The following is a 19315-nucleotide window of genomic DNA, read 5'->3' on the forward strand; positions in this document are numbered from 1 at the left end:
GTGCTGACAGGTGGGACTAGATTGGGTTGGGATATCTGGTCAGCATGGACGAGTTAGTCCGAAGGGTCTGTTTCCATGCTGCACGTCTCTATGATTCTATGATTTTCTTGTGCACCCACCCTCTCTCAGGCATAAACCACATTACACTCTCTCTCACACACTTAAGCAAGCCTACACACACGTACTCTCTCTCATATGCACACACCTGCATGCACACACTTACTGTCTCTCCCACACACATGTTTATGGGGTGAATTTGTTTTTGCAGAATTATATTTTATTTTGCTCAAAAACTGTATGAATCCATGGAAAACTCTGGAAATGCCACTTTTGTAATAGAAGCAGTCTAACACAATATTGAAACACACAGACAGACCTCACAACTTAATGCATTGTCTGAGCTGAGGTGGCACTTATTAGATTAGATTAGATTACTTACAGTGTGGAAACAGGCCCTTTGGCCCAACAAGTCCACACCGACCCGCCGAAGCGCAACCCACTCATACCCCTACATTTACCCCTTACCTAACACTACGGGCAATTTAGCATGGCCACTTCACCTAACCTGCACATCCTTGGACCTGGAGGAAACCCACGCAGACACGGGGAGAACGTGCAAACTCCACACAGACAGTCGCCTGAGGCATGAATTGAACCCAGGTCTCTGGCGCTGTGAGGCAGCAGTGCCGCCCACCTATTGTGAGAAAAGCTCTGGGATTTACATATCAAAGAACAGAAACCGATACATCCTATTCTAAAAGATAAAAGACTTGATCTAAAATTAAAAATCACACAACACCAGGTTATAGTCCAACAGGTTTAATTGGACAAATACCTGATGAAGGAGCGGTGCTCGAAAAGCTAGTGCTTCCAATTAAACCTGTTGGACTATAACCTGGTGTTGTGTGATTTTTAACTTTGTCCAACACTGCATCTCCAAATCATGATCTAAAATTGTTTATTGTATCATCACATCTCCATGACGCTCTTCAATTTGGCTATAAATTCTGTGTCTTATAATCTCCTTCTCCACAACCACCTGAGGAAGAAGCAGCGCTTCGAAAGCTCATATTTCCAAATAAACCTGCCGGCCTATAACCTGGAGTTGTCATTTTTAACTTTGGGTTATTAAAGGTTAAGAAGCTTACCATTCAAGGCATTATCTTTGGAAGATATCCAGGAGTTCAGTTTTCAATGATAGCTTGAAATATAACCCATTAATGCTTGCAAGCAAAACACTGCATTTAAACCAAGTTCACATGGTCCAGATAGAATGATTCATGTAGTCTGCATTAGGCAAATGATTTAGACTGATCATTTGATATTTTGCCTTTTATGGTGACCTGCGGAATGTTGTATGGAGTGCACAGAAATGTGGAGCTGAGCTGGAAGTGAGTTCCCATTGCCTTAAGACAATGTTTCCTTCCAGATTCAAAACTTTAGGCTGAAGAGGTTTAACTTGACATAGTCTTGTGATGTTTTTAATAATGGTAAAAATAAAAAATGGGATTTATGTGTGTATCAGCAATGCACAGTCTCCTATACTATATTTGCATATTTTGTTTGAAGTCTGAAGTTTATGGCTGTTTTGGCGTGAGCCAGTTTAAAAAGATATTTAGATTAGATTCCCTTCGGCCCAATAAGTCCACACTGACCCTCTGAAGAGTAACCCACTTCCCTCTGACCTAACACTATGGGTAATTTAGCATGGCCAATCCAACTGACCTGCACATGTTTCCTCCCACAGTCCAAACCCATGCAGACACTAGGAGAATGTGCAAACTCCACACAGGCAGTCACCCAAGGCTGGATTTGAACCTGGGTCCCTGGGGCTGTGAGGCTGCAGTGCTAACCACTGTGCCGCCCACAAAGATAATTGGCTTTTATTTTTCTCTTTATTGTCAATAGTAATGATTTAATTTTCAGTGCTGTCCTGACTTGGTTAGGCCAAATAGGAGTCAGAGCATTCAGGGTGATTGTATCACTTGAGGCTCTAAACTTTGAAGAGGTATTTGGAGCTTGTTATTTTCATTGAAGAAAAGGTTTTAAAGGAGCAAATGTGAGCATAGACTATTGCAAAATATAAGCAGTGACTGAGAGTGAGCAATGTAATTGGGGACTCTAGTATGATGAAACGCAAGGGACACTATTGATGAAGAAAATTATTTCGCCTCCACTGAATAATTGAAAGCATTTTTGGCAACATAATGGCTTGTCACACTTTTAACTCTCATTTTATTTCACGTATTTTGTTGTTGACTTGTAAATTTAAAGCTCTTTTCTCTTGGGATCTGAGCTTTCTTGCCCTATGGACTTTTCGATAAATTTTGTCGCATGACCAGGGATTGAACCCAAATCACTATTTGTCAGTTGTTGGCTTTATCTCGTGAGCCCTTAGTACTTGTTGTCTACACAAGATGTCCTTGATTGTATTGCTTAAACAAATTTGTTAGACAGGAAATAACTGAAGTAAATACAGTAGTAATGCAACTTGTGTATTTCAATGGTGGTTAAATTTAACTAACTGTTTGAGTAGCAGGCAATAAATTTTATTGTTGTATTGAACTTCTGTTGTAAGCTCTCTGTATAAACCTGTATGGTGTCATCGCAGTATCCACTGTAATCCGAGTTTTTTATCTCCCAGTTCCTCAGCCTAAACTGCAGATCAATTCCTATGAGTGAAACTAGTGTGACAAAGGTTGGTGGATTTGTGGTGATAGGACAAATTAACATAAGTATTCAAATATTTTTAGAATAGAATAACTTTAATTGTCATGTGCACTTTGGTGTCATCTTAGGTGTTCGGTAACCAGGTACAGATACTTTAAGTGTTTGTTACAAAATTGAAAGAGTGAAAAACAACTTGGCATAGGATACAAAGTTTTAAAAAGTACTCAAAAGTCCATAAGACGTAGGAGTGGAAATAAGGCCATTCGGCCCATCAAGTCCATTCCGCCATTCAATCATGGCTGATGGGCATTTCGGTGCCACTTACCCGCACTCTCCCCGTATCCCTTCATTCCTTGCGAGATTAAGAATTTATCAATCACTGCCTTGAAGATATTTAGCATTGGCCTCTACTGTGCTCTGTGGCAATGAATTCCATAGGCCCACCATACTCTGGCTGAAGAAATGTCTCCTCATTTCCATTCTAAATTGCCCCCCTCTAATTCTAAGGCTGTGCCCATGGGTCCTAATCTCCCTGCCTAACAGAAACAAATTCCCAGCATCTACCCTTTCTAAGCCATTATCTTGTAAGTTTCTATTAGATCTCTCTCAACCTTCTACACTCTAATACAATCCCAGGATCCTCAGCCGTTCATCGTATGTTAGCCTACCATTCCAGGGATCATCCGTTTTAATCTCTGCTGGACACGCTCCAGTGCCAGTATGCCCTTCCTGAGGAGAGGGGCCCAAAACTGGACACAGTATTCTAAATGGGGCCTAACCAGAGCTTTATAAAGTCTCAGTAGCACATCACTGCTTTTGCATTCCAACCCTCTTGAAATAAATGACAACATTACATTTGCTTTCTTAACCACTGACTCAACCTGAAAGCCAACCTTTAGAGAATCCTGGACTAGCACTCCCAGATCCTTTTGTACTTTGGCTTTATGAATTGTCTCACTGTTTAGAAAATAGTCCATGTCTGCATTCTTTTTTTTCCCCCAAATGCAAAACCTCGCATTGAATTTCATCAGCCATTTCTTGGACCACTCTCCTAAACTGCCTAAATCTTTCTGCAGCCTCCCCACCTCCTCAGAACTACCTGCCTGTCTGCCTAACTTCATATCATCAGCAAACTTTGCCAGAATGTCCCCAGTCCCTTCATCCAGATCATTAATATATACCGTGGACAGCAGCAGCCCCAACGATGAACCCTGTGGGACACCACTTATCTCTAGCTGCCATTCCAAAAAAGAACTTTTTATCCCAACTCTCCACCCTCTGTCAGACAGCCAATCCTCAATTATGCCAGTATCTCACCTCTAACATCATGAGCCCTCACCTTATTAAAGGTCTTTTAGAAGTCTAGGTAGATAACATCCACTGGGTTTCCCTGGTCTAACCTACTTGTTACCTCTTCCAAGAATTCTAACAGGTTTATCAGGCATGACCCCTTACTAAATCCATGCTGACTTGTTCTAAGCTGACCATGCACTTCAAAGAATTTAGAAATCTCATCCTTAATGATGGATTCTAGAAATTTACCTACAACAGAGGTTAGGCTAATTGGCCTATAGTTTTCCACCTTTTGTCTTGATCCTTTCTTGAACAAGGGGGTTACAACACCGATTTTCCAATCATCGGGGACTTTCCCTGACTCGAGTGATTTTTGAAAGATTACAACCAACACCTCCACTATTTCTTCAGCCACCTCCCTCAGAACTCAAGAATGTAGCCCAACCAGGCCAGGAGATTTATCAACTTTTAGACCTTTTAGTTTTCCAGCACTTTCTCGTTTGTAATGGCTACCATACTCGACTCTACCCCTTGACTCGCTTTAATTATTGGGATATTACTCATGTCTCCCACTGTGAAGACTGAAGCAAAGTTAAGTTCTTCAGCTATTTCCTTATCTCCCATCACTAGCCTTCCTGCATCAATTTGGAGCGGCCCAATTTCTACTTTTGCCTCTCGCTTGTTTCTTATGTATTGAAAGAAACTTTTACTATCATTTCTAATATTACTGGTGAGCTTCATATTTGATAATCTCCTTTCTTATATCTCTCTTTGTTATCCTCTGTTTGTTTTTGTAGTCTTCCTAATCTTCTGGTTTCCCAGTGCTCTTGGCCACTTCATAAGCTGTCTTTCTCTTTGATACATTTCCTGGCTTCCTTTGTCAGGCATGGCTGCCTAATCCATTCCCACCTGCCCCGGATAATCTTTCTTTTGAACCTATGTATTGTGTACTTTGTCCTCAATTATACCCAGAAACCCCTGCCTTTGTGGCTGTACTGTCTTTCCCGCTAGGCTCTGCTTCCAGTCAATTTTCGTCAGTTCCTCTCTCATGCCCCTGTAATTACCATTATTTAACTATAACACCATTATATCAGATTTTGTCTTCTGTCTTTCAAACTCCGTTGCTTCCTCAATGTTCCCTTACTTTAAGATCTTTCATAAAGTCTGGCTCATTACATAGCATAAAGTCCAGAATAGCCTTCTCCCTTATGAGCTCCATCACAAGCTCTTCCAATAAGCCATCCTGGAAGCATTCCATGAATTCCTTTTCTTTGGATCCACTGGCAACATTATTCACCCAGCCCATTTGCATGTTGAAGTCCGCCATGAGCACCGTGACCTTGTCTTTCTGACATGCCCTGTCTATTTCCTGGTACTTGTTGTGTCCCTGGTCCTGACCGCTGCTGGGGGGTCTGTACATAGCTCTCATTTTTTTGCCTTTGTGGTTCCTCAACTCCACCCACACAGATTCCACATCATCTGACCCTATGTCATTCAGTGTCATAGATTTAATTTCATTCTTAACTAGCAAGGCAACCCCGCCCCCTCTGCCCACCTGCCTGTCCAGAATTAGAATAAAAGTATCTTTGCAAATTCTTAAATTGCTGTCATTTTCACTGTGTCCATGCCCAATGGTCTTCAGAACATGAGGCCTGGCAACCTCCATGCGCTGGTCTCCGGTCCGGACTGTCCTCCAGGGCTTGCTTCTGAGGACTCCTCTCCAAACCCAACCCAGGCTCGGACTGCCTCCTGCTTCGGGCTCTGGCCTGCGGCTCGTCCCCGGGACTATCCTTCCAGGCCAGGCTGGGATCAGACTGCCTGCACACTCTGGACTCCAGCCTGGACTCATCTCCCAGGCCAGAAATACCATCAACTGCTTTTACTTAAACCAAAAAAAATGACCAGTCCATTCAAACTTAGCTTGCAAGTGCTAGACAAATTGGGATTCCATTTCAAGTCAGCAAGCATGGTTTTTAATGCCTTATAAACTGTCACAAAGGAGGTGAAATCATAGACCAAAATGTTTCCAGCCTCCCTGGGGAAAAGAAATGATCTAAATTTCTGTTTAGGGATGGAATCAGAAGTTAAGGGATACAGGTCCATCCAGAAGTTAGTAAACTTTTCATGATATGACCTCAGGGGATGTGAACATGGTTCACAACTAATGATGAACTTTCTTTTTGAAGTGCAGTCAGTGCCAAAATGGGGTAATTAACTGTGCACACTGGCAGCAGTGAAATAGGTGACCAATTATTTGTTTATAGTGATACAAGAGGTGTAATTGTTGTATAAATACTGAGGAATGGTTTGCTGAATAGTGTTAAAGAATTTCCTGCCTCTATCTGAGAAAATATCACTTCATAAGTGACACCCTGATAATGCAATATTACCTCAAGTAGAATGTCAATGTTGAGAATTTGCTCTGGTCTCCAGAAATATAACCTTGCTAGCAAAATAGAACTCCACACCTTTTTCTTGTGGATAGTCTATTGTCAGACACAGAGATACCTAATTCCCCCCCTCTATTTACTCAGTCATTTAATGCTCCTGACTGAGGCTAGTTAATCAGTTAACTTCCACAATACTCATGGTAGTGACTGGATAGTACTTCAACTAAACGAAGACCAGTAGTTCATTATTATTTATTTAAAATAACCAGCTAGATCTGAGAAATGGGAATATGTGAACGGATCAGTCTTCTGGAGTAATTTGTGGATAAAATAATTTTTTCACAACTAAATGGGATGGAGGGATTGTCTAATGAGCAGAGGTTGAAATTCTATTCACTGCAGTTTAGAAGAATGTGAAGTAATCTCATTGAAATATGTAGGATTCTTACGGGGCTTGACAGTGTAAATGCTGAGAGAATGTTCCCCTCATGGAGAGTTTAGGACAAGAGGACATAGTCTCAGAGGAAAGAGGTGCCAATTTAAGACAGATGAGGAGGAAATTCTTCTCTTGAAGGTTGCTTCTCTTTGGATCTCCTTGCCACTAAGAGCTGTGGGGACAGAGTCCTGTGTATACATGAGGCTGAGATGGATTTGTGCTCAGTAGGGAACCAGAGGGCAAAGACAAAAAAGCCAGCTGGAAGAATGTCAGATCAGCCATGATTCTGTTGAATGGTGGGGCAGGCTGGAGGAGCTAAATGGCTAATTCCTCTTCTACTACTTAGTCGTATAGTAAACTGTAAATAATCAGCGGAAGCAATGCAATTGATAGTTTGACCTTTTTTATTCTGTCAGTTATGATTTTTAATTGCTTTAGCTTGGCTGGTAGATATTTCCACCAATCTGCTATCACATACCTCTGGGGTGGGTGTGAAATGAACCCAGACTTTCTAGTCCGGAGGTAGGGACACTACCGTTGTACCACAAGTGCCATTTACGTTGGCTGGCATGTTAGCTAAATAGAAAATTTGATATTATTAAATATGGTTAATATTTATTGTCTTATTTTGCAGTTGAATTATTAGTTTGCCATTAAGAAATGCATATAATTGTTTGAAGTTCTTTCATATGAATGAAGTTGACTGAGTTATAGAGATGTAAAACACAGAAACAGACCCTTCGGTCCAACTTGTCCATCCCAACCAATCTAGTCCCACCTACCAGCATCTGGCCCATATCCCTCCAAACCCTTCCTATTCATATACCCATCCAAATGCCTCTTAAATGTTGCAATTATACTAGCCTCCTCCATTTGCTCTGGCAGCTTGTTCCATACACATACCACCCTCAGCGTGAACAAGTTGCCCCTTCGGTGTCTCATATATCTTTCCCCCTCACCCTAAACCTATGCCCTCTAGTTCTGGACTCTCCGACCCCAAGGAAAAGACTTTATCTATTTATCCTATCTATGCCCCTCATGATTTTATAAACTTCTATAAAGTTACCCCTCAGCCTCCAATGCCCCAGGGAAACTGCCTCAGTCTATTCAACTCTCCCTATAGCTCAAATCCTCCAACCCTTGCAACATCCTTGTAAATCTTTGCTGAACCCTTTCAAGTTTACAAACATCCTTCCAATGACGACCAGAACTGCACGCAATATTCCAACAGTGGCCTAACCAATGTCCTGTACAGCCGCAACATGACCTCCCAACTCCTGTACTCAATACTCTGACCAAATTTAAAAAACACACTAACCACCACCTTCACTATCCTATCTACCTGCGACTCTATTTTCAAGGAGATTTGAACCTGCACTCCAAGGTTTCTTTGTTCAGCAACACTCCCGAGGACCTTACCATTAAGTCCTGCTAAGATTTGCTTTCCCAAAATGCAGCACTTCGTATTTATCTAATTTAAACTCCATCTGCCACTTCTCAGCCCATTGGCCCATCTGATCAAGATCACGTAAGCTGAGGTAACCTCTTCGCTGTCCACTACACCACCTCCAATTTTCATGTCCTCTGCAAACTTAATAACTGTACCTGTTTTGCTTGCACCCAAATCATTTATATAAATGACAAAAATTAGTGTATCCAGCACCAATCCTTGAGGCACTCCACTGGTCACAGGCCTCCAGTCTGAAAAACAACCATCCACCACCATTCTCTGTCTTTTACCTTTTGAGCCAGTTCTGTATCCAAATGGCTAGCTCTCCCTGTATTCTGAGAGATCGGCACGGTGGCACAGTGGTTACTACTGCTGCCTCACAGCGCCACAGACCCGGGTTCAATTCCCGACTCAGGCGACTGACTGTGTGGAGTTAGCACATTCTCCCCGTGTCTGCGTGGGTTTCCTCCGGGTGCTCCGGTTTTCTCCCACAGTCCAAAGATGTGCAGGTCAGGTGAATTGGCCATGCTAAATTGCCCGTAGTGTTAGATAAAAGGGGTAAATGTAGGGGAATGGGTGGGTTGCGCTTCGGCGGGTCAGTGTGGACTTGTTGGGCTGAAGGGCCTGTTTCCACACTGTAAGTAATCTAATTTAACCTTGCTCACCAGTCTCCCATGGGGAACCTTGGCAAACGACTTACTGAAGTCCATATAGATCACATCTACTCTATCCTCATCAATCCTCTTTGTTACTTCAAAAAACTCAATCAATTTTGAGAGACATGATTTGCCATGCTCAAAGCCATGCTAATCCCTAATCAGTCCTTGCCTTTCCAAATATATGTAAATCCTGTCCCTCAGGATTCCCACCACTGACGTCAGGCTCACCGGTCTATAATTCCCTGGCTTGTCCTAACCACCTTTTCTTAAATAGTGGCACCATATTAGCCAACCTCCAGTCTTTCTGCACCTCACCTATGACTATCAATGATACAAATATCCCAGCAAGGGGCCAAGCAATTAATTCCCTAACTTCCCACAGAGTTCTCAGGCACACCTGATCAGGTCCTGGGGATTTATCCACTTTTCTGCATTTCAAGACATCCATCACTTCCTCCTCTGTAATATGGTCATTTTTCAAGATGTCACCATGTATTTCCCTACACCCTATATCTTCCACGTCCTTTTCCACAGTAAACACTGATGCGATATACTCATTTAGTATCTCCCCCCATTTACGGCTCCACACAAAGGCCTTCTTGCTAATCTTTGAGGACCCCTGTCCTCCCCCCTCGTTACCATTTGTCCTTAATATCTTTGTAAAAACACTTTGGGGACATCAGTTAGGGAGAATCCATATTCAGCTTTCAGGCCCTCATCCCTTTGTTTAACGATGTCGATGGTACCTACATATTCCAAGACCACTGGCTGTTTACCCTCCAACTCAAGAATGTCCCACAGCTGCTCCATGATATCACAGATCCTTTATCTTTCCACAGTTGTTTTACTTCTGCAGAAGATTGAGTTAAAGGCTAAAGTTGAGCGAAGAACCAACATTGTCATGTTTATTAGGGATTTTGCTTACCAGTGTAGGTTTGTGATATGACTCAAAGTATTTCTTACACCCACAGGTCAGAGTGGTTTGGGGAAATCCACGCTGATAAACACCTTATTCAAATCCAAAGTTAGTCGTAAATCTGTTGAAGGAACTGATGAACGAATTCCCCAAACAGTTGAAATGAAATCTATCAGCCATGGTGAGTCCATCAATGAAAATGGTTTGTAAATATATTTATGTAATTGCACTGTTGCAGTGTCTAACTCAAGATTTCTGATACAAAACAGAAATTGCTGGAAGAGCTCAGAGGTCTGGCAGCAGAAATCAGAGTTAATATTTTAGGACCAGTGACCCCTTCTTCCACACAGCAATTTCTGATTTCAAGCGTCCGTAGTTGTTTCAATTTTTATTAGTTTCTGATGACTGGTAGTCTGCCGCACTGTGCTGTCTCTTTTGGCATTTTAGCATAATACCAAAAGGAATTGGGAAAGAAATATTTCTCAGTAACTGTTGCATATTAAGTTTTTTTTTTCACCACTGTTTAAACTGGAGAGTTAATACATAGAGACAAACAAATGTGAACAGTGACGCTAGTGCAATTCACATGGCCACATCTGCCTGTTCACACAATCCATCCTAAATCAATGTGTCTTTAATTGCATTAAAATAATCCCATAAAAGTTTTGCACACTATATTAATAATAAAGCAAATTGTATTATAATACTCTAATGTAAGGCTGATCCTGTATGTAATATTTGTACTTTATGGATCCTGTCTTTGATTGAGACCACAGTGTTAATCTGCCCCATTTCCAGTTTAAATGTGATTGTTGGTTTTGGACCCGATATATATCTGAAGTGTCTACTGCGTGGGAAAAATGTAATTGTTTATTAGCTTGAAGTTCTTGACCAAAATGTAGTTTGAATTGCCAAGATAATTTGTCAAGCAATAAATGAAAAACAGCAAAGAATCCCTCAATAGAGTGATGCTGTTGCCCATCCAGCATTTCTGCTTACATCAAAAACATTTCCATGCACAGGCAAGCATTCAAGATTGATAAACCCCTTAAGCCTAGCTCCCAGCCCAGTCATGGAGCTCCCCCAACCCTCCATCTTAAGAAACTGTGCTTCATTGCAGTGTGTGAACAGACCTTGAAAACGTCAATGTTATGAAACCAACTGCCACTTTGAAGCGGGGAGCACAACGTTTCGTTCGAGAGATTGAACTATAAGCATCAAGTGCACAGCCAACCAACGACAGTGTGCATTTATGTAACACCATTGGTGTAGTAAAATGTTCCAAAGTGGTTCAAAGGAATTTTCTGCAACAAGCCACACGTTGGAGCAGGTGACCAAAGCTGTGGCCAAACAGTTAGATTTTAAAGAAACATTCTAAATGATATGGAGATAGAGGGGTTTAGGATATAATTCCAGAGGTTAGGCAAGCACGGTCATCAATGATAGAGCAATTAAAATTGTGAATGATCAAGAGTTCAGAATTAGATGGATGCAGACATCTTTGGAGGGTTTTAGAGCTAAAACAGGTTAGAGAGAAAAGACCGGACAAGGTCATGATGGGATTTGAAGATGAGGATGATTGAGGCATTGCTCAACTGGGAACACTTCCTGATGAAGGGCTTTTGCCCGAAACGTTGATTTTCCTGCTCCTCGGATGCTGCCTGACCTGCTGTGCTTTTCCAGCACCACACACTCAACTCTAATCTCCAGTATCTGCAGTCCTCACTTTTGCCTAGGAACCAGTTTAGCAAAATGGACTGTTCCTGTCTCCATAGCAATGATAACTTTAAAAAGAAGTTTGAATCCTCCATGACTGACTCAGGATTATCATACAAAATTTCATGTTTTACAGTTTATACTATAAAACCATGTCAATTAAAAATTAATTAATGATTTAATGTATTATTTGCCTATTGAAGTCCTTATTAGTTTCTTAACACCACTGATCTCATGGTATATTTTGCATTCTGCCACACCTGCTCCAGAAAAGTAGACTTTTCAGAAACCCATCCAAAGTCACTCCAAGTATCACAAGTTTGCTTTCCAAGTTTTGCTGAGTTGTAATATCCAGTGGCTGTCAAAAGTCCATTTCCCTTTGTCTTCTGAGAATTCTTGAAATGACTGCTAGCAATAAGGTGCACCTCAGTAATTCTTTCTCCCAGTCTAGCCAGTGAAACCTTGCAGTGTCCTTACATTTCTCAGGTTTCATCTGTTCAGTCAGAGAATGGGCTGTCCTGTAGTTTACTCTTAGCCGCTGGCAAAACAAAATCAGTTATTTTTACACATGGATACTTGACGACTGCTAGTGGATCCTAGTACACACTCTAGGACTGGCTGTCGTTTTGTGTGGGTTCTTATTCAGCAAATCCAAGCATCTTTAAGTCTCTTCAAACCCAAGTCAGTGGCTTACTTCTGAAACAAAAACAGGAACTGATGGAGAAACTAAGCACGCTGGCAGCATCTTTGGAGGGAAAGAGTTAACATCTCAGTCCCAGTTGTTCCTCTTCAGAGCAGTTCTAAAGAATGAGTAATTGTACTCAAAACGTTAATTGTTTTTCTCTCCACAGATGCTGCTAGTCCTGAATTTGTCTATCTTTTCCTCTTATTTCAGATTTTCAGCATCCACAGTATTTTGCATTTATTTATGTGCATCTGTTTTGTGTTCAGGTATTAAAACTGGCACTTGGATCTGAATAAGATTTGATTTGGTCCCTCAGTCCCATTGGCTGGCAGTGGGAGGTTCCATGCTCCATTTTACATGGTACTAAAGGAGGGAGTGTAAAACATAACCATCTTGTACCCTTTGGTATTAAAGAGAATGGGGGGTGGGTGTGGAGAGTGGTGCTAATATGAGCATGATTTGACGTAAATCAGGATATGGATAGCAGAGTTTTGTAAGATCTTAAATATACTGAAATGGAAGGTCACCTAGGAGTATGTTGGAACAGTCAAATCTAAGGAGAACATCCAAGAGTCTCAGCAGCAGTAGTGGAGTCGAGTGATGTGATGGAGGTCTTCCCAATACAGTGTGGCCGCCTCTACATTGGGAAGACAAAATGCAGACTCGGTGACTGCTTTGTAAAACATCTATCCTCAGTCTATAAAGATGACCCCGGCTTCCATTTGCCTGCCACCAATTTCCCATGCGGCCATTGGATTTTATCATGAGATAAAATCAGGGAACTCTAGATGCTGGTGATCTGAAAAAAAAGACAAAGCACTGCAGAAACTCACCTGGTCTGGCAGCATTTGGAGAAAGAAGAATGGTTAATGTTTCAAGTCCAATGACCCTTCATCAGAAATGAAGGTAGCTGGGAAAAGGATTTTTTTGTGTGTGTGTGTGTGTGGTGGAGTGTATAGAGTGCATGGAGATGGGGCCCAGGGAGAGCAAGGAAAAGGGATAGGCAAACAATTAAATTACTGAAAAGCTGAGAGAAAGAGAAAAATGCTGGGTAGTGTGCTAATGAGAAGTGTATATGACTTGAAATGGGTTTGCTGTGCTGGGAACAACCCATACAAAATGAGACTGAAGGGAGTGATAGGTTAACAAACCAGAAAGAGGGTGTTCACATTGTGAAAATTGTTTAACTCCATGAGGAGTCCTGAAGCCTGTAAGGTGCTTAGGTAGAAGATGAGGTTTTGTTCCTCCAGCTTTTGTTGAACTTCACTGGACCACTGAAACAGGCCTGAGACACAAATGGTGGCAGGCAAATCGAAGCCAGAGGCATTTTTATAGATTGAGGATATGTGTTTTACAAAGCAGTCACCAGTCTGCATTTTGTCTTCCCAATGTAGAGAAAGCCACATTGTGAGCTGAAAGTATAGTGGAGTGAGTGAAGAGCAGGTAAATCGCTGCTTCACTTGGAAGGTGTTTCTGAGGCCATGGATAGTGAGGGAGGAGGTAGTAAACAGGCAGATATTACACTTTCTGCAGTTGCATTGGAACATTCTGTAGGGGTTTGGGGAGATGTTGAGAATAGAGGAAGAATGGACCAAGGGAGAATGATCTCTGGGGAAAGGAGTCCAGGTGACTATGTCTGGTGGTGGCATCCCACTGGAAATAGCAGAAGTGACAGCTTATGATCCTTTGGATGCAGATGGTAGTGGTATGGAAAGTGGGGGAAGAGGTGAGGCTAGAAATACAGGAGATGGGTTGGACAAGGCCAAGGGGCCTGTCAACCACAATGGTGGGGAATCCTCAGTTTGAGGAAGAAGAGGACATTTCAGAGCTCCCCTTGTGGAAAGTGGCATCATCAGAACAGATGTGATGAAGACAGAGAAACTGGGAGAATAGGATGGTGTCCATTTACAGGAAGTAGGATGTGAAGATGTATAGCCAAAGTAACTGTGGAAGTCAGTGGTTTTGTGAAGGATAGAAGTGGCCAGCCTATCGTCAGAAATAGGAACAGATGTCAAGGAAGGGAGGAGTTGGTGACAGGCAAGGTGAAAGTGAGGAGAAAGGAAATTGAGGAAAAAAGTTAATAAATTTTCCCAATTTATGAGAAGAGGGAGAAGCAGCACTGATGATGTATCGGTGTACCAAAGAAAGTTGTGGGGAAGGACCCAGGTCTGACTGGAACAAGGCATGTTCTACATAGCCTGCAATGAGACAGGCACAACTGGGGCTCATATGTTCCTACCTTTTTGATCTGAAGAAAATGAGAGGAGTTACGAGGAAGTTGCTCACCGTGAGGAGAGCTCAGCCGTGTGAGGGAGGGGAATGGAGAATGGGGACAGTTCTTGCCTTCTCTCAGGGGAGAAGCAGAGAGCGTTCAGATCACCTTGGTGGTGGATGGATGTGCAGCAGGATTGCAGGTTCCTGCTGAAGAGGTGACGGTTGCTGCATTCATGTGAGCTATAAACCTGTAGCTTTAAGAATTATTTCCCTGCAGTGATCAGATGGACCCTTAACTAGAGGAATTCATTTTCTTGGTCAGACGTAATGACTATGCAAAATCTCACAACATTTTTCTCAAGATGAACGTGGCCATACCTGGCACAGATTCTAGTATGTGCAGATCCAAGTATTCCATTAAAAGTGACATAGTTGAAGCTTTGAAGTTATTTTGTCAACTAATAATTGGGGTATTTGTTCAGGAAACAAAACAGTGGTATGGCTGAATACATATATGGAAAATACTGCTAATGCTTCAGTCTGGAACAGAATGTTTCCTTATTTTTTAAGAGAACATCCAGCCATTAGTTAATGGAATTGATTTATCTTTTTCTTGATGGACTTGATCTATCCAAAACCAATTAATTTATTGCAGATGTTGAGGAAAAGGGAGTCCGCATGAAACTGACAGTAATTGACACTCCAGGATTCGGTGATCAGATAAATAATGAGAATTGGTGAGTACCAATCAACTCCACATTAAAATGTGCCATCGCTGGTATTAGCATGGATCACTATCCTGTTTCAAAGCAATGTTTAAAGTGCTTTGTTTACTTCAGGAAGATGTAATTTTGTTTGCACACTTCATAAAAGTATGCTGAATGCAATCAGTAAGCAACACGTCAGTAAAGTGACTCTAGTCAAGGGCCATTAATTGAGACCGATTTCAGTTCAGTGGTCTATTTTCAGATGAAGATCCTTCACCCCTCAGAATGAGCAAAGCCGGTCACACCTGTGTAATTGTCCTTTCTCTTGTCTGATATGTTAAATTACTCCTGCACTGCTTTTTTTGTTTTGCAACAAATTCCAGTTCCTCTTTCTTATGTCCATCCAGATATGTTAAATGCAACCTCCCAGTGAGAAACTTTGGCACTAAGCAAGCTCTTCATTAAGTCCCAACTGACTTTAAATTGCAATCTTAAATAACTGGTTCAAACCCCATTAATTCCACAAGTTGGTAAATGATAGCTTGGTCTGATTTTGGCTGTTCCAAATGTGATGTTTCTGATCAGAATTTTAACTTTCCACATGAAAGTAGTTGACTATCATATTAATGAAATGAAATTCTAGAAACATTCATAGTTGACAACTTGACTTTCCTCCTTTAATTGGAAAATAACATTACAGCTATAAAATAACCACATCAAAGAACATGACCCTTTGGAAGTTCAAGGCAAATCTGAACTTGGTTTTAATTTAATTCTAAATCATCCAGTTTATCAGTTGTTTTGATAACTGCTGTAGTTATATTTCTGCTTGGTCAGTTTAATTATATTTTCTATTTCCAATTTTCCATTTTAGTTGGCAGCCAATCACAGAATTTATTAATGATCAGTACGAGACATATCTGAAAGAAGAACTGACTGTCAATAGGAAGAAACGGATCCAAGACACCAGAGTGCATTGCTGTATATACTTCATTGCACCAACTGGGCACTCGTATGTACCTCTTGGCTCCCAGCTTGTTTTGCTGATCATTGACCTAAGGAAATGCTGCCTCTGTCAAATTTATAATGATTGCTGAAGTAAACTGCTTGCCCTTGTTCTACCTGGATGCTAATGAAGGTCTTGTAGATAATGAGCATGTCCCTGATTTGTCACAAAAGTGAATGCTACTGCTTCTCAGAATCTGACATCGAGAAGAAAATGCTGGAAATACTCAGCAGGTTTGGTAGCAACTGTGCAGCTTCCTTCTCCACAAGCATGCTAGCCAGACCGGAGAAGTTCCAGCTTCTTCTGTTTTGTCAATGGATGTGTCTGTTAAATACAAAGCATATTTTGCATGCGAGGTCATACCTTGAATTGAGATGCATCCAGTCAGCCCAAGAGTTGAAGGGTGCAGTCCCAGTTAGCAACTTGGAAGATTCCACCTTGCAATTCATTCCTCAAATCCACTTTGTTTCAGAAAATAGTCCACTTAACACTATGCTGTGGGGCAAAAAATTATTTCTTAATTTCCTTGCGCGAAGTAGAACACTAAAATTAACCGGCTGCAGTGCATGATAAGCAAACTGTCAGTTAGCAGTGGGGGAGAAGTTCCTGGTTCCTGTCCATATTAATGCAATAGAACTTTATTGATGTGAGTCAGTATTACCATAAGTCTCAGGATTCCCACTTTTGCTTGTATCTGTCTCCTGATCCTTCAGTCTGACTCTGACCATGTGATTTTTGTTATCCAACTGGACTGTCCTCCTCCCTCGTCCTCTGGTTCGAGATTGTTCATGGGGCTAGCAATTAAACAAGGTCCTAACCTCCTTGAACAATGAATCCCCAAATTATATCTGAATGAGTAATGCTATTTTATCACTGTCAATTGTGGGTGACACTCTAGCTTGTTTCATGGAAAAGTTGTTGGTTGAAGTCCTACTCCAGAGACAAGAGCACAACAATCTAGATGGCCAATCTAGGACAAAGGGATAACTGCATTTTTGGTGGCGTTGATTTTCTATTGTTAAAGTTTCCTTTTACTCTCTGTAGCTGGACATAAAACATCCCATATAATATTTCAAAGAAAATTTGTCGAGAGTGTGGGTTCTCCCCAGTATCTAAGCCAATAAGCACCCTTTAATGAATGTCAAAAAGTGTGTTCGTTCCAACATTGTTTGTGGGAGCTTTGTATGGACAAATTGATTTGTATGCTTCCTATAACAGTGTCTATTCTACAGTCAAATGTACAAGCTTTGCAAATTATAAGGCAATTGTAAGTTTGTGAAATGTATTTCATCTTTATCCAACTTATTGGGTATGGAAGTCGACATGGAAGTTGAACTTTTTTTTAATTTTGTAATCTTGATCTTATTGATATCTTCTAACACTTGACTACTTTGGAGATTTTAGTCAGCTTTGAACTAAATTTAACAAATCAATAATCAAAGTATAACAATGCATTGATGTGGAACTGGTGTTTTCATCTTGAAATGTACTGAAAGAATTCTGTGATCAATAGGTCAAGCAGATCAGTGATTGCCCCCTGCCTGAAATAGCTATCTGAAGTAGTTGCAAGTTACTATATCTATGTATTGCTCCATTGCGTTCTTCAGTGTGAAATTCTTTGGTTTTCACTTTACCGTGCTCTAACAAGCAGAATTTAAACATAGAATTTAATCTGACACATTTTAAATTCATGCACAATAATAGTGAATCATTTTCAAAAAAGAGAAGAGAAATAATGGCTGGTGCTGTGGACAATAATGATCTGTCCATTAATGTGACATATTATATGGACATTACCACATTGATGTTTGTAGGAATGTTAAGTTTAGGAGGAAATGAAATAGTATAGAAATTTCCTGCCACATTTCCTATTTTACACTGGTGAAGGGGCCTAACAGGGAAGGCAGATGAACTCAGGGCATGGTTAGGAACATGGGACTGGGATATTATAGCAATTATGGAAACATGGCTCAGGGATAGGCAGACTAGGAGCTGAATGTTCCAGTATAGAAATGCTACAGGAAGGATAGAAAGGGAGGCAAAAGAGGAGGGGGAGTGGCATTTTTGATAAGGGGTGGCATTACAGCTGTGCTAAGGAAGGATATTCCTGGAAATACATCCAGGGAAGTTATTTGGGTGGAACTGAGAAATAAGAAAGGGATGATCGCCTTACTGGGATTGTATTATAGACCCCCCAATAGTCAGAGGGAAATTGAGAAACAAACTTGTAAGGAGATCTCCGCTATCTGTAAGAATAATGGGGTAGTTATGGTAGGGGATTTTAACTTTCCAAACATCGACTGTGACTGCCATAGTGTTAAAGGTTTAGATGGAGAGGAATTTGTTAAGTGTGTACAAGACAATTTTCTGATTCAGTATGTGGATGTACCTACTAGAGAAGGTGCAAAACTTGACCTACTCTTGGGAAATCAGGCAGGGCAGGTGACTGAGGTGTCAGTGGGGGAGTACATTAGGGCCAGCAACCATAATTCTATTCGATTTAAAATAGTGATGGAAAAGGATAGACCAGATCCAAAAGTTGAAGTTCTAAATTGGAGAAAGGTGAATTTTGACGGTATTAGGCAAGAACTTTCAAAAGCTGATTGGAGGCAAATGTTCGCAGGTAAAGGGACAGCTATAAAATGGGAAGCCTTCAGAAATGAGACAACAAGAATCCAGAGAAAGTATTTTCCTGTCAGGGTGAAAGGGAAGGCTGGTAGGTATAGGGAATGCTGAATGACTAAAGAAATTGAGGGTTTAGTTCAGAAAAAGAAAGAAGCATATGTCAGGTACAGACAGGATAGATCAAGTGAATCCTTAGAAGAGTATAAGGGCAGTAGGAGTATACTTAAGAGGGAAATCAGGAGGGTAAAACAGGGGCATGAGATAGCTTTGGCAAATAGAATTAAGGAGAATCCAAAGAGGTTTTACAAATATATTAAGGACAAAAGGGTAACTAGGGAGAGAATATGGCCCCTCAAAGATCAGCAAGGTGGCCTTTGTGTGGAGCCACAGAAAATGGGGGAGATACTAAATGAATATTTTGCATCAGTATCTACTGTGGAAAAGGATATGGAAGATATAGACAATAGGGAAATAGATGGTGCCATCTTGCAAAATGTCCAGATTAGAGGAGGAAGTGCTGGATGTCTTGAAATGGTTAAAGGTGGATA

The 19315-nt window shown here is 41.1% G+C and overlaps 1 protein-coding gene across 4 annotated transcripts in view; it reads left to right on the forward strand.

The window, feature by feature from the left end:
• LOC122562098 (septin-9-like) overlaps positions 1–19315 on the forward strand; it is a 322559-nt gene that overhangs the window by 259864 nt on the left and 43380 nt on the right. For all 4 annotated transcript variants that reach the window (XM_043714621.1, XM_043714623.1, XM_043714624.1 and 1 more), the window contains 3 exons: positions 9870–9995; positions 15085–15166; positions 16011–16148. In XM_043714621.1, the coding sequence (XP_043570556.1) occupies positions 9870–9995; positions 15085–15166; positions 16011–16148 (346 nt within the window). The remainder of the gene's footprint in view (positions 1–9869; positions 9996–15084; positions 15167–16010; positions 16149–19315) is intronic.

Source organism: Chiloscyllium plagiosum, chromosome 24, assembly GCF_004010195.1.
Source record: "Chiloscyllium plagiosum isolate BGI_BamShark_2017 chromosome 24, ASM401019v2, whole genome shotgun sequence".
In the NCBI taxonomy this organism is placed as follows: Eukaryota; Metazoa; Chordata; class Chondrichthyes; order Orectolobiformes; family Hemiscylliidae; genus Chiloscyllium; species Chiloscyllium plagiosum.